Consider the following 13079-nt stretch of genomic DNA (forward strand, 5'->3'; position numbering starts at 1 on the left):
GTTTTGGTGCGGGTTAAATTAAACATCTTTTTTCTCACGCCCCACGCAAACAATAAAATAACTTGAAAATTTCAAATTAATGCCTTACTTATAAATCCAAGTAGACCAATCGAGAAATAGCATAACTAATCCTTGCAGAATGAAAGAGTGGCAGAGAGAAAATAGTCATAAATTGCTAAAAGCTAGTAATTCTGTGACTACCCGTGTATGCAAGAGAAGTTTAAGGTACGCCCACATGGTAAAAATCAGGCGGGGTTGTGTACAAGACACGACCGCATGACGTTAACTACGCCAAGTGCTTTTCTGCTTTTGAATTTTAGTCGATTGTCATACCGTTTTGATTCATATTACGGACACTTAAGGCTTCAGTGAACTTCAACTAATCGAAACATATATAAATTGAATCGTTCCCTATACAACTTTAGCGTAATCAGGCCTTGCAAACACTTAAATTTCGAATGCTGGGTGAACATTTGGATTCCACAGCTTTAATTCACTTTAATCAACAAAAATGTTCGGCCTCTTCATGATTTTTATTGCGGACACAACCACACTTTTGCTTCATATTCCGGACACATTGATTCGAATTCCGGACAGCTCATGAAAAACACAATTAGAATAGTCGAATCATTAACTAAATGCACTAATCCGTTAGAAAGACGTCAAAACTAGTTGAACATTGTAAATTTTCATGGAATGCTATGTAAAATGTTTATAAAAATCATCTTTCAAATTGGGAACTTTTTGACGGCCCATTTTGAAACATTTCGAGTGAAATCTTTCCCATACAAAGTAGAGTGTCCGGAATTTGAAGCTGTTCGGGATTTGAATCATAACGGTAGTTGCAGCCTTCCGTTAGTTCAAACTCTAACATAATAACGTGAGGGTTGCAACATTTTAGACTATAAATTGACACCCAGTATATTGCCGTCAAATGTAGTTAACATCAGAAGAATGAGCGAAGAAGTAGAAATTGGTCTCCTTGTACCGTTTTGATTCATATTACGGACAGCTTCAAATTCCGGACACTCTCGTTTGTATGGGAAACATTTCACACGAAATGTTTCAATTTTCGCCATCCAAAAGTTCTCATTTTCGAAGCTCGTTTTATTAGGTGTTTTCCATAAATATCATTGCAAATTTATAATGCCCAACTACCTTAGACGTCTCTTAAGTGGTTGAACGATTTCAATTGATGATTTGACTGTTCCATTAATGATTATCATGAGTTGTCCGTAATTCGAATCAAAGCGTCCGGAATATGAAGCAAAAGTGAGGGAGCGTCCGGAATAAGAATCATGAAAAGGCCACACGTTTTGATTTATTTAAAATTATTCAAGTTGCGGACGCGTATTCTTTACCCACCATCCGAAAGTTAAGGGCTTCCGACGCTCGATAACGCTAAAAAATCATACAGAATGATTTATTTTGTATGGTCCAAGATGGGTTATACTTCACTGAAGCCTTAAGTGTCCGTAATATGAATCAAAACGGTATAGTGCGCTTCCCAACCCACGTGTTTGAACGTGTTCGGTTGCGTAAGAAAAGGGTAGACATTTTCCCTATTTTCGACAGTCTATCGTCAAAAATCAAAAGTTTTCTTAATATGAGTAAATGTTGTATAAATTTCCGACCGATTGGTGGGAAAAAAATATTGAAAATCTACCGATAAATGGCTGAGTTATTAGTATTCAAAATCTTACATAATTTCGTGACGGTCGCAACATTTTAGATTTTCAATTGACACCCAGTATATTGCCGTAAGACGTAGGTAACTTCAAAAAGTCAGTACGTTTGATTGAAGGTATTAAAACTTAATCTTTTTTTTTTAAACACCAGTAACCATGATTTGAAGAGTATTTACTTTGGATAAGCACAACTATCTCTAGCACTAGGTTTTGAAGTGAAAAGTTTGTTGATTTTGAACATCAGTTGGTCGGTGTTCAGACAGACCGGACCAGATGATATTTTGACGTTTTAAAAATACCGTCAAACGGGGTACCTTGCAACAGGGGTGAAACTTGCACCACTTCGACATGCAACCGAATTAACATTTCGTTTAGCGTTTAGTTAAATTATTATAATTTATTTCACCGTTTATTGACCATAGGTGCAAAACAGAAGATTTTGGCGAGTGTTTTGGTATTGTTTCTTTTTTGGTTGGTTTGCTGGAGGTGAAAATCATATTACACGTTGCATTGTATAAAAACACTGCTGCAAATCGTTCCTCGTACCACACAAACGGTAGAAATGTGTCATTCGAGGCTATTGCTATCAGTTACAGTACTTAGTAGTGCACAAATAGGCAATATAAAAGTTTTGATAATTTGATGCTTTAACACTATAAAAAATCAAAAACGTTTTTGACTACCCTTGTGGGGTAACTTGCAACAGCAATTTTAATCTTAATTGTTCGATATTTCTTTCCGCTCTTCATCCGCTACCCAGTGAACCACGTATCGTATAAGAATGTGCATCCAAAATCACATATTTATGCGTCCAAAATCAGAATCACACAAGATGCCATATTAAGCGTTATCAATGTCAATACAAGTTGTATATAAATCCCCAATACGATTCATAAACGACAATCTGTGCCATGCCCATCGGATATGCAACCCTTGGTGGTACAGTGGTTAGGTGCCTGATTCCTGATCCAGGGGTCCCGCGTTCGAGACTTGCTGGAAACTTTTTTTTATTTTCATCCAAATTTTGTGGCATCGTATATCTGATCGCAGAAAGTCCGAAAAAGTCGTGCCAAGTACGCATATAGCCTCCACTTTGGTAGGTATATAGAATTTTCGTGCATTCTATACGATTGAATTGATTAATATAGAATGATGTATAACAAAAGTTATACCAACCAAAATGTTGACTGGGTACACATGAAGAAGCTAAATTAAACATATATTTGTTCAATAACAATAAAATTTGTGTGCCTCAATCAATTCAATACTCGTTTGGTACAGAATATTAGAAAATTTACATGAATCGCATTATAATTAGAATTAGTTCCAATTTCTTCATGAATATGATGAATAATTTTAAAAATATGTATCAAAATTACCTAGCAGATCTGCTATTGGGAACTTTCTGCATGAAATATGATGATAGTTATGCCAAAACATAAACAGAGACTATTTTAAGCATACATATCAATATCAATATACATCGCATTGATTGAAATACGTATAAAAAAATATTTATGAGAAGTATTTGTAGAAAAGGTGGTTTGTATTTGTCGAAAAGTTGCATTAAACCGTTTCAATAGCATTCCAATAACTGTAAAGACTTATGACATGCTAGAATAACCCCGTGTGGACACCCTATGCAATACCAATGGAATTTTCAATCGAATTGGCTCAATACTCATAATTCAATCAATAATAATTAGTTTACTAAGAGTATATCACCCTGTTTTGATTATTGTTATGCTTTAGCTGTAAAAAACCATTAAATGTTCATAATAACACATAATAGGTTATGTTTTCAATAGTAAGCTTTAAGTAGCACTGTGTGTTGCATGTTACCCCACATCAGAGGTAGCATGAAAAATGTATATTTTTCCTCTCTCCTGATCCCAGAAAACCAAATACTGATAAAACGAATACCGTATGGTATTCTTCACGTGGCGATTAGGATATCAGATGGTTTTTGTCTCATCTGAATCCATAAATTTTCCATCCATATAGCTTTGAAGTTGAAAAGTGTTGCAAGTTACCCCGTTTGACGGTACGTCTAGAATTCTATTAAATTTGATTTTTTCGATGCTATTTATTTTATTTATTTATTTATTTATTATTTCACAATTCTTGCGACGTAAGACCTAGTCTTTTTTGGTGCCACAAAATGATTTCAAAGAAGAAAATTTTCAATTCAGTAACTTAACTTAACATTACAATATCTAGTTCCTAAAGGATCCATATAATATCTAATTCATATTGGCGAATCTGGAAAGAAGTTCCCGCTTAAATCCAACTAATGATTTACACGATTTGGGACTAATTGGATACGAATTCCAGTGTACAATGCTTCGCACAAAGAAAGATTGCCCATAATATATAGTAGTGTGTTGAGGTAAATTGAAGTTCATGGTCCTTGGTAAGCGCGTAAGAGTAATTTTATAAAATAAATAGTTTGGTGTTTCAGAATTAATTATTTTGTTAAAAGATTTAGATACAGATGTAGAGTTCTGTTTAATCCTTTGACCTTGACGCTTGCTCCTGAGCAGTGCTTCAAGAAAGCCCGAGCAGTCGTCAGTTGTTTCCCTCTCGGGTCGCACGCCTATTTTCTCTGAGTGCTTTTATCTAGCAGAGCAAACGAGTGAAGCTGAAAGTGGATTGTTGCTGATCAGTCAAGGATAACGGATCAATTGGTGAGCTCGTTTCATGTTAGTCTTTCTAATATATAAAATATATATGACTGCATTTTTAAGCGTTACAACGGTGGGACGTAAATATGATTTTTCAACAAACTATGAATGGTTCGTCACTGTGAGTGTCGGCATAAACTCTGATATATGAATTATTTATGTTCAACATTTTTTTTTGTCAAAACACCCCTTTCTTTTTACCTTTATTTTTGTAATTAAGAAAAGCTTTGAATGGTTCGACACTACAAGTGTAAACTTGCGAAAGGTTCAGTTTATTCAACAAAGCATCCAAACTGTAAGTGTCGGCATAAGGATAAGAGTGTTCTATGATGTTCCAGCCCAGTGGTCACCAAACTGCGGCCCTCGAGAAACTTTTGTGCAGCCCGCGAATGGATTTTGAATACTAATGTGATGCGGCCCGCATGTTATCATTTTTATTCACGCTGGTGTTCAATCCTTTGCTCTTGTAACTTTTTTATTGGCTTTCCACATTGAAATCATTGTTCCTGCGTTCATCTAACCTCATGGCATAAGGAGTAATATTAAATTGCCTTTGACTCATCCAAAGGATCAAAGTTTCTGAAAAACCTAAAATTATTAATATCTTAAAAGAAAGGCTTAGGGCCTGCAAAAAGTCTTTGAATCTCTAAAAAACATATTTCAATTTACAAAATCATCGTCAAGGTTGTTACCGGAGATGGATAGTAATTTGCATTGGAGAGCTTCCGAAATTTTTGAGAACTGTAGTCCTCAAATTGCCGGAACATGACTCCCTCAGGCCAAGTAGAAGGATCAAGGGCATTATTCTTCAAAGCTGGATCGAGACCAACTTTGAATGAGACGAATGACATATTGCTGGTGTCAGCGCCTTTGGCCACGAGTTTCACGACGTCAGGATCAGATTCCAATCCTAAATTAGCTTTTACCATTTCTGTGATTGCATCATTCGTTACATCAGGTCTGATGCGAGAGAGATAAAGCCAGAACTTGTCCGCTGGTTTATCAGTAACAGGAACGGAAATTACATTCTGGTTAAGTTGCTTACGACCGGATTGACATTCCGAAGAGGAGCGTTCAAATGAATCCATTTCACGAGGTCGTTTGTTATTGCGCGTGGATTCACCAATAATCGGCCAGCGATTGTATCTTGGCGATTGTACTGATACAGGTTTTGCCGAGATTTTTTTGATTTCCGTTTGGAGGTTGTTGATAGCATCCGTAAGCGAAGTCAGAGGTGATTGTTCATCAGCATGTCTCGTTATAGCCCGGAGATGGGAATTCTCGAACAAGATTGCGCATTTGTCACACATCCAAAAAAGATTTTTCCGATGTGACGTGAAGTAATTCATTAACGCACGTGTCGCGCCAGAACATGTCATGTGAAACACGCAGCCGCAATATCCACGACAGGTAACTGAATCGATGCCCGTTATGGGTTGATTGCATTTGGCGCAAATGTTCTCCATGTCTCCGGGTGTTGCAGAAACGCCTTTGAGTAGACTATGGAAATAACGTTGATGTGCTCGAATGTTTGATGGAAAGTTGCACACAACTTCTGCTTCAAATTATTCCCGCAAGATGTCGCTTCGCACGAAAAAAATTGAGTGGGAGGAGGTGGCAGGAGTAGAGTTTTGTATGCACTATCACCGAAAATAAAAACACTTATTTAACACTTTTAATACGGTATTATAGACGAACTCCAATCACGTTGCCGAAATGATAACACCAAAAGTGAAAAAAACGATGATTCACAAATAACGTAACAATGAAATGGTTAAAAACAAAATAAAAAGATTGCACTCGGTCAACAATCGATTATTACAACATACAGTGATGCCAGTTATCACCAACAACATACAGTGATGCCAGTAACACCAAAATGGTCAGCTTTTGTGGGATAAATCTCAGTTATTTATAGCTCGGGGTAAATAATTGTTGAGCTGAGAAGCAGGCTATACCCTAGTTGGAACGTAACGCCAGAAATAAGAAGAAGGAAAAGAGCGATTTGCTCTTAATGTCTCTTTAAATTTATTTAACCCTCTAATACCCAACCTCGCCTTTAGACGGGGTACATTTTCAAATTTTGTCTATTTTTTTCGTAGCTCGGAAAACAAAATGATTTTATTTTTGGCTTAAACCTTGTATCATAACACGCTTATAAGGAAAGTTTGTTATGGCTTTCGTAACTTTTTTTGTATTTTTGATTTTTTTTTATGTATTTTTGTAACCTACAAATGTTTGGGACTCATTTAACGTATACAGTGAAACCTCCATGAGTCGATATTGAAGGGACCATCGACTCATGAAAATATCGAGTCATGGATCAGCAATTCTTTGGAAAGCTGCTTCTAGGGACCATCATAGTAACCATGAAATTTTGTTTTTAGTATGGTTCCATGAGTCGATATCGAGTAATGGAACATCGACTCATGGAGGTATCACTGTAATACAAAAAAAATCATACCTGCTATATTTTTCTACAACCAACCTATTACAGAAGAAGAGTCTGTTGGTATTAAAATAATTTCAAACCTGGTTTTTTCGTTAGCTAGGGTAGGTGTACCAGTTATGGACATAAAGGTTCCCTATTTCGCCATACATGATAACATAATTGTTTTCATATATTCAATCTTTTTGAGTGAAATCAAATATATCTTAATGTTAAAACATTCAGAACTATTCAAAATGTGAAAGTTTTCAAAAATTCATGTTTTACTAAATAGGGAACCTTTTTCTTCTTCTTCTTGGCATTACGTCCTCACTGGGACAGGGCCTGCTTCTCAGTTAAGTGTTCTTTTGAGCACTTCCACAGTTGTTAACTGAGAGCTTTCTTTGCCAAATTTGCCATTTTCGCATTCGTATGTCTTTTGACAGGTATGACGAATCTCTGTGTCCAGGGAAGTCAAGTAAATTTCCATTACGAAAAGATCCTGGACCGACCAAGAATCGAACCCAGACACCTTCGGCATGGCTTTGCTTTGTAGCTGCGGACTCTTACCACTCGGCTAAGGAAGGCCCCTAAAATAGGGAATCACTATAGCCATAACTAGTACATTTTCCCTACACGAAAAATAAAATATGCTTCGAAAAAAAAATGATGTTTTTAAAAGTACCGCAAAAATTTGATTTTTCATTATTGCCAATAATCAACAACCAGAAGATGCTTCCAGAAAAATGAAAAAATATAGGGATGTTCAAAAATAAAAATTATAAAATTCAAAAACCAAAATTAAAAAATTCGTGAGTAGAATTAAATTATTGTCCAAAACGTGTTTAGAATGATTTTAGATAACGAAAAACAATATTAAGATTGAAAATAAAAATTTGGGTATTAGAGTATTAGTTCAATATGGAAATTTGAATAGTACTGATAATTTGTGGAAATGAGGATGAACAACAATCTGATATGAAATCACACCATGCCTGTTCTGTTTTTGATCACTTAGTTGATGTAAGCGCCATCCATCTCTCGTTGAATATGTTGTTATGGATATGTGTAAGCTCTGAGCTGATAGAGATGAACTGAAAGCTGTAGAGACACTTACGTCAACTCTGTGGATCATTTAAATTGTTTTGTTTTCCAGATAGAAACCTAAGTGAATCACTTACGAAAATGAATACAACCGTGAATATGCAACCGGATAAGTGTTCTAGTACAGTATAGTGTATAAGTGATATTTCAACGGAAGTGCACCCCTAATCAGAGTGCATCAGAAATGTCTTCCCTAGTGAGGGCACTGTCGTGGCCCCTGCTGTCTCAATCTCCGGTGGGTGCAGGTGGTGCTGGGGATGGGGGGTGTGATGGTCAGGGCGATGCCCACGGTGCACCCAATAGAACGCACTGCAAGAAAAATGGGATGCCTCCGTCGCCTACATTCCAACAGCTGATGGCCGCCCGGAGACTTCTCTGCCGGCGGTATTATCCGGAGGGTGGCTGGGGGTGGATAGTGGTAGTGGTTGGCATTATGGTGCACACGATGACCCATGGAATACAGCTGAGCTACGGACTGCTGCTGGAGTACACCATGCTGTACTTTGGAAAGAGCTATACGGATACAGGTAAGTGGGATTGACTCGTGAAATTCTTACTCAACTATATTTGAATGGAGAAACATGGTATATTGAAACCTCCATTATTGTATGACCATTGTAGAAATGGACCGATGCACGAGTTCATTAATATGACGTTTGAGCGGTGCCGAATTCACTGGTTGCCATGGTCCCATAAATAACACAGCACCGCTAAAACGTCAAATAGTGAACTCGTGCATTGGTCAATGAACCGCTGCACGAGTTCACTAATTTGACGTTTGAGCGGTGCCGAATTCACTTGTTGCTATGGTCACGTAAATAACACGGCACCGCTAAAAAGTCAAATGATGAACTCATGCATGGGTCCATAGCTGAGAGAGACTCGCGAAGAGGAAAAATATCAACGTCATATGCAACCCAGACTTCGCTGTCACGAAACGTCAAATGCAGCCCGTCATGTTTATGGCTGAAAAAGTGAAAAGTATTGTATTCAAAATAAACTATTATTAAAAACATCAGTCAGCGGAGCAGTTTTTCCAAAGATTCTGATAAATCTAAACACAAGAATAGTTATTTATAATGTCTGCTACATTTTCTGGCATGAAAGTTCACTCGAAATGCCGTTTATGCTTCGGTGTGATGTAAACGCAATAGCTTTTTACTGAGATGGTCATGTGAGAGCTTGAACGGCTTGCGCAAGATTGATGTAAATACTGAGGGGAATAAAAAAAAACTCAGCAATCGCAGAAAAAGAAGACCGTCTCCGCGAGGCTCGTCTCAAATCAATAGTATTCACACTTAAACGGTTTCGCCGAGAACCCAACAGCTGATATCTCGGTAATAATTTGACGATTCTCTGTAAAATTTTTACCGAGATCTCGGTAAACGTTTACCGAATCTCGGTAACGTTCACCGAGATCTCGGCAAAAAAATCAGATTGCCGAAATCTCGGTAAAATAAGTACCGAGAATCAGCGTTAAAAATTACCGAATTCTCAGCTGTTGGGTTCTCGGCGAAAAGTTTTACTGAGGTCGGTAAAATAATTTAAGTGTGTTGCTGTTTGCATTTGAGAAGCAAATCTCCACTAAACCTGCTCCAAATGCGGTAACACAAAATAATCAAAGGACACCTAGCAACGATTTTTTAAATCACCGCCGCCCTAGCAAGAAAAATTAATCTTTGACACCCCATTTCTTGTGAAAAATCTTACCGCGTTTTGTGTTCCCGCATTTGATATTTGCATTTCAAACTTACACAGCAATATTATCCAAATTTTGATTTTCTTTTTTTGTTTTGCTACCCTAGGCTTATACAAATAGTAGGCGTTTTGTATGACGTGGGCGGATTTAGATTCATTTCTTCGGTGCATGGATTTCGATCCCGCACAGTATCATCCTCCCAATGTTTGAAATGATTGGAAAGATATCCTACTGTGCACACGCCAATTAAAGTTTATATGGAAATTACTATTACTTGCTTATCGGACGCATAATTTTACGCCAAAAACCTGATTTTTGATATTTCTAGAATTTTCATTGATTGTGTATACTTCTCAATGAACATATATGCGCAACATAATTTTTTCGCGAATATTTAAGATATGTGATCATATTTACGTCTAAAAGAAGCCTCAATCTCGTGAAAATGAAGAGGGGCGTATTACCCCGTTGGGGCGTTTACACCGAGTTACCCTATTAGCCTGGATTACTTTGATCCATTCCTCCCACCCCAGCATCCATTGTTGCCTTGGTTACGTTGGTGAATCATGCAATGGACCGATGCACGAGTTTACTATTTGACGTTTGAGCTGGGCCGTGTTATTTACGTGACCATGGCAACGAGTGAATTTGGCACCGCTCGAACGTCAAAATAGTGAACACGTGCATAGGTCCATATGCAAATCAATTTTATAATTATAGCAGTTGCGATGTTATCGGCCTTAGTAGTCCAATGTAAAATTTAGCCTTCGTCAAAGTTTTAGCTGGGGAGATTTCGATTTAGAAGAGATTATTTACTATTCCATAGAATATTATGATCATGAGATAGAAGGCTTAAGCCAACAGGTTCCTTTTCCAAAGCAATTTCCATATATAGTGCTGACCCGATTTTGTCTAGCCCCGATTTTGTCAGCTTTTTGACCCGATTTTGTCAGCCTATTTAGAATATAATATTGTTCGTCATGTTTTACCGTGCTTACATTTAAACTGATCCCGTATGATTAAATATGACGCCAATAAGCATCTATAAAATACATCTCGTAAAGTTAGGCTTTTCAAAATCCCCATTCCACTTCTTGTATGAAGACTGCAAAATTTTTGTATGGATCGTCCTGTTTCGCTGAAGCTTCCTTCTCCGTAAGAGCGTGATGTAATTTATGAACAAGCCTCAGGTTAGATATTATAAAGGTTAATAATACTATTGAGGCGCCGTCCACAAATTACGTAACGATCGAAGGGGGGAGAGAGTAAGTTCAAGCGTTACGGCTCATTCAAGGTTTTTCAAAATTTTCATACAAAAAAACATCACGAAGCCGGGGACCCCTACCCCAATAACTTCCAATTAAAGTGTTACGTAATAAATAGATGCTGACTTATATGAATTTGAACACAGGCATGGGGCTAAATAAAACAAGGAAAATTTTGCACTAAAAATCGCAATGATTTGAGAATTTAAGAAAAAAATCGTCATACATACGGAAATTCGACATCAAATGTCTCTAATTTTGAACATACTCATATTCCCAATATTTGATTCTGTATTGAAATTTTGTTGATATATTTTAGAGCATATGTCGAGTTACGCGAAAATGAGAATCAGTTGTGGCTCAATGTTGTCGTTTTAAAGCTAGTTTAGACATTGGAATTGTATTGATTTCTTAGCTCGATGCCAGTGAAACTAACTCAGTCCAACGGGACAAAGCCTGTTTCTTAGCTTTGTGTTCTTTTGAGCACACCCACAACCATTAACTAACGAATGTGTTTGGAATGTAAAACAAAATGAAAGGTGTTCAATACGGTGCGGCTTATTTTTCAAAAGTTCTCATAACCAAAAATTCGTATGCTCTACTGAATTCTAATCACATTAAAAGAGAAACCTCAAAATATGAGCCAAAAATATTAACATTTAGAGGTGGCGCAAGCGTCTTGAAGGTGAATTTTCAAGTTATGAAAAATGACCTTCAGTGAAATAAACATAACTTTTTAATTTTTCAACCGATTTTTAAACTTTTAGCATTAATACCTTTAAAATTAAATTTGTTTAAACTTTGTAGAACATCGAATTTGTATAAAATTAAATCTAGTCTTAGTTAAAAATACTTTTATTCAAATTTTTCCTCATTTTACTAAAAAAATCATTTTTGTTTGATCATAACTTCATAATTACTCAATCGATTCCGAATCTTTTTTAATGTTTTTGAAGCAAATTTATTTGTTTTTAAATTGTTCATGCAACACATTTTTCTAAAAAATGGTCTTGACTTAGTTATTCAACAAAAACTACCCAAAAACATGATTTTTCAATGAAAAAATCAAATTTTTATTGATTATTTAAGTTTTTTCGCCGGAAATTGCATTTTTTCCATTAAACTTAAATTTATAAAGCATATTGCCTCAATTACGAGTTGAATAGTGCATATATATTTTACATAAGCAAAAATATTTTTGTTGCAGAATTATTTAAAAATTGTTGCAAAGTCATTCACAAAGGTTAAACAAATGAGAAAAAACAGTTTCAGCTTTGAAGATAATATTTAAATGGCAAAAAATTGAAAAAAACTGGCATTTTTCGTTAAAAAATCATGTTTTTGTTCAGTTTTTGATGAATAACTTGGTCAAGACATTTTTTAGTGAAATGTGATGTATAAAAGGTTTGAAACCAATTAAATTAGCTTCAAAATCATGTAAAAATATTTAAAATCGGTTGAGTAATCATGAAGTTATGGTCAAACAAAGTTGAAATTTTTAGAAAAATGAGGAAAAATTTTGAATAAATTACTTGTAACTAAAACTATTTTTGATTTTAGACAAATTTGATGTTCTATAGAGTTTTCATAAATTTAATTTTGAAGGTATTTATGCTAAAAGTTTCCAAATCGGTTGAAAAATAACAAAGTTATGTTTAGTTCACTGAAAGTCATTTTTCATAACCTGAAAATTTACCTTCAAGACGCTTGCGCCACCTCTAAATTTTAATATTTTTGGCTCAGATTTTGAGGTTTCTCTTTTAATGTGATTAGAATTCAGTACAGCATACGAATTTTTGGTTTTGAGAACTTTTGAAAAATAAGCCGCACCCTAGTGTTCAATGTTTAACCCCTCTACCGGCAGCCTTATTTTTTAACGCAAGTAAAAAAAATCAAATCGCGATAACTTTTTTGTTTCTCGGTATTTTTGCACCATTTAATCACAATTTCTCAAAAATCTCTTATAGTTTTAGCATCTGTGTCAACATTGCTAATTGGTTATCCAAATCCAGAGATATTCCTCAATTTGTATGATTTTTTCAGAGGAGCTCCTTATTACATGGCATTGTATACCCCATATTTCATTTTTTCGATAAGTTTACGTAAAATCAAATAGCCACCTAAGACATTTTATATGGAAAATGTCGGTCCCCCAAGTAACATTGGAATATCTTAAAACCCAGATCACTAATCATCAATATCGACACGGAT

The 13079-nt window shown here is 35.9% G+C and overlaps 1 protein-coding gene across 1 annotated transcript in view; it reads left to right on the top strand.

The window, feature by feature from the left end:
- The first annotated feature begins 7961 nt into the window (after positions 1–7961).
- Positions 7962–13079, top strand: part of LOC5576313 (monocarboxylate transporter 12) — a 452410-nt gene continuing 447292 nt past the window's right edge. The window contains exon 1 of the mRNA XM_021846919.1: positions 7962–8431. Coding sequence (XP_021702611.1) covers positions 8089–8431 — 343 coding nt within the window. The 5' untranslated portion in view covers positions 7962–8088. The remainder of the gene's footprint in view (positions 8432–13079) is intronic.

Source organism: Aedes aegypti, chromosome 1 (genome assembly GCF_002204515.2).
Source record: "Aedes aegypti strain LVP_AGWG chromosome 1, AaegL5.0 Primary Assembly, whole genome shotgun sequence".
In the NCBI taxonomy this organism is placed as follows: domain Eukaryota; kingdom Metazoa; phylum Arthropoda; class Insecta; order Diptera; family Culicidae; genus Aedes; species Aedes aegypti.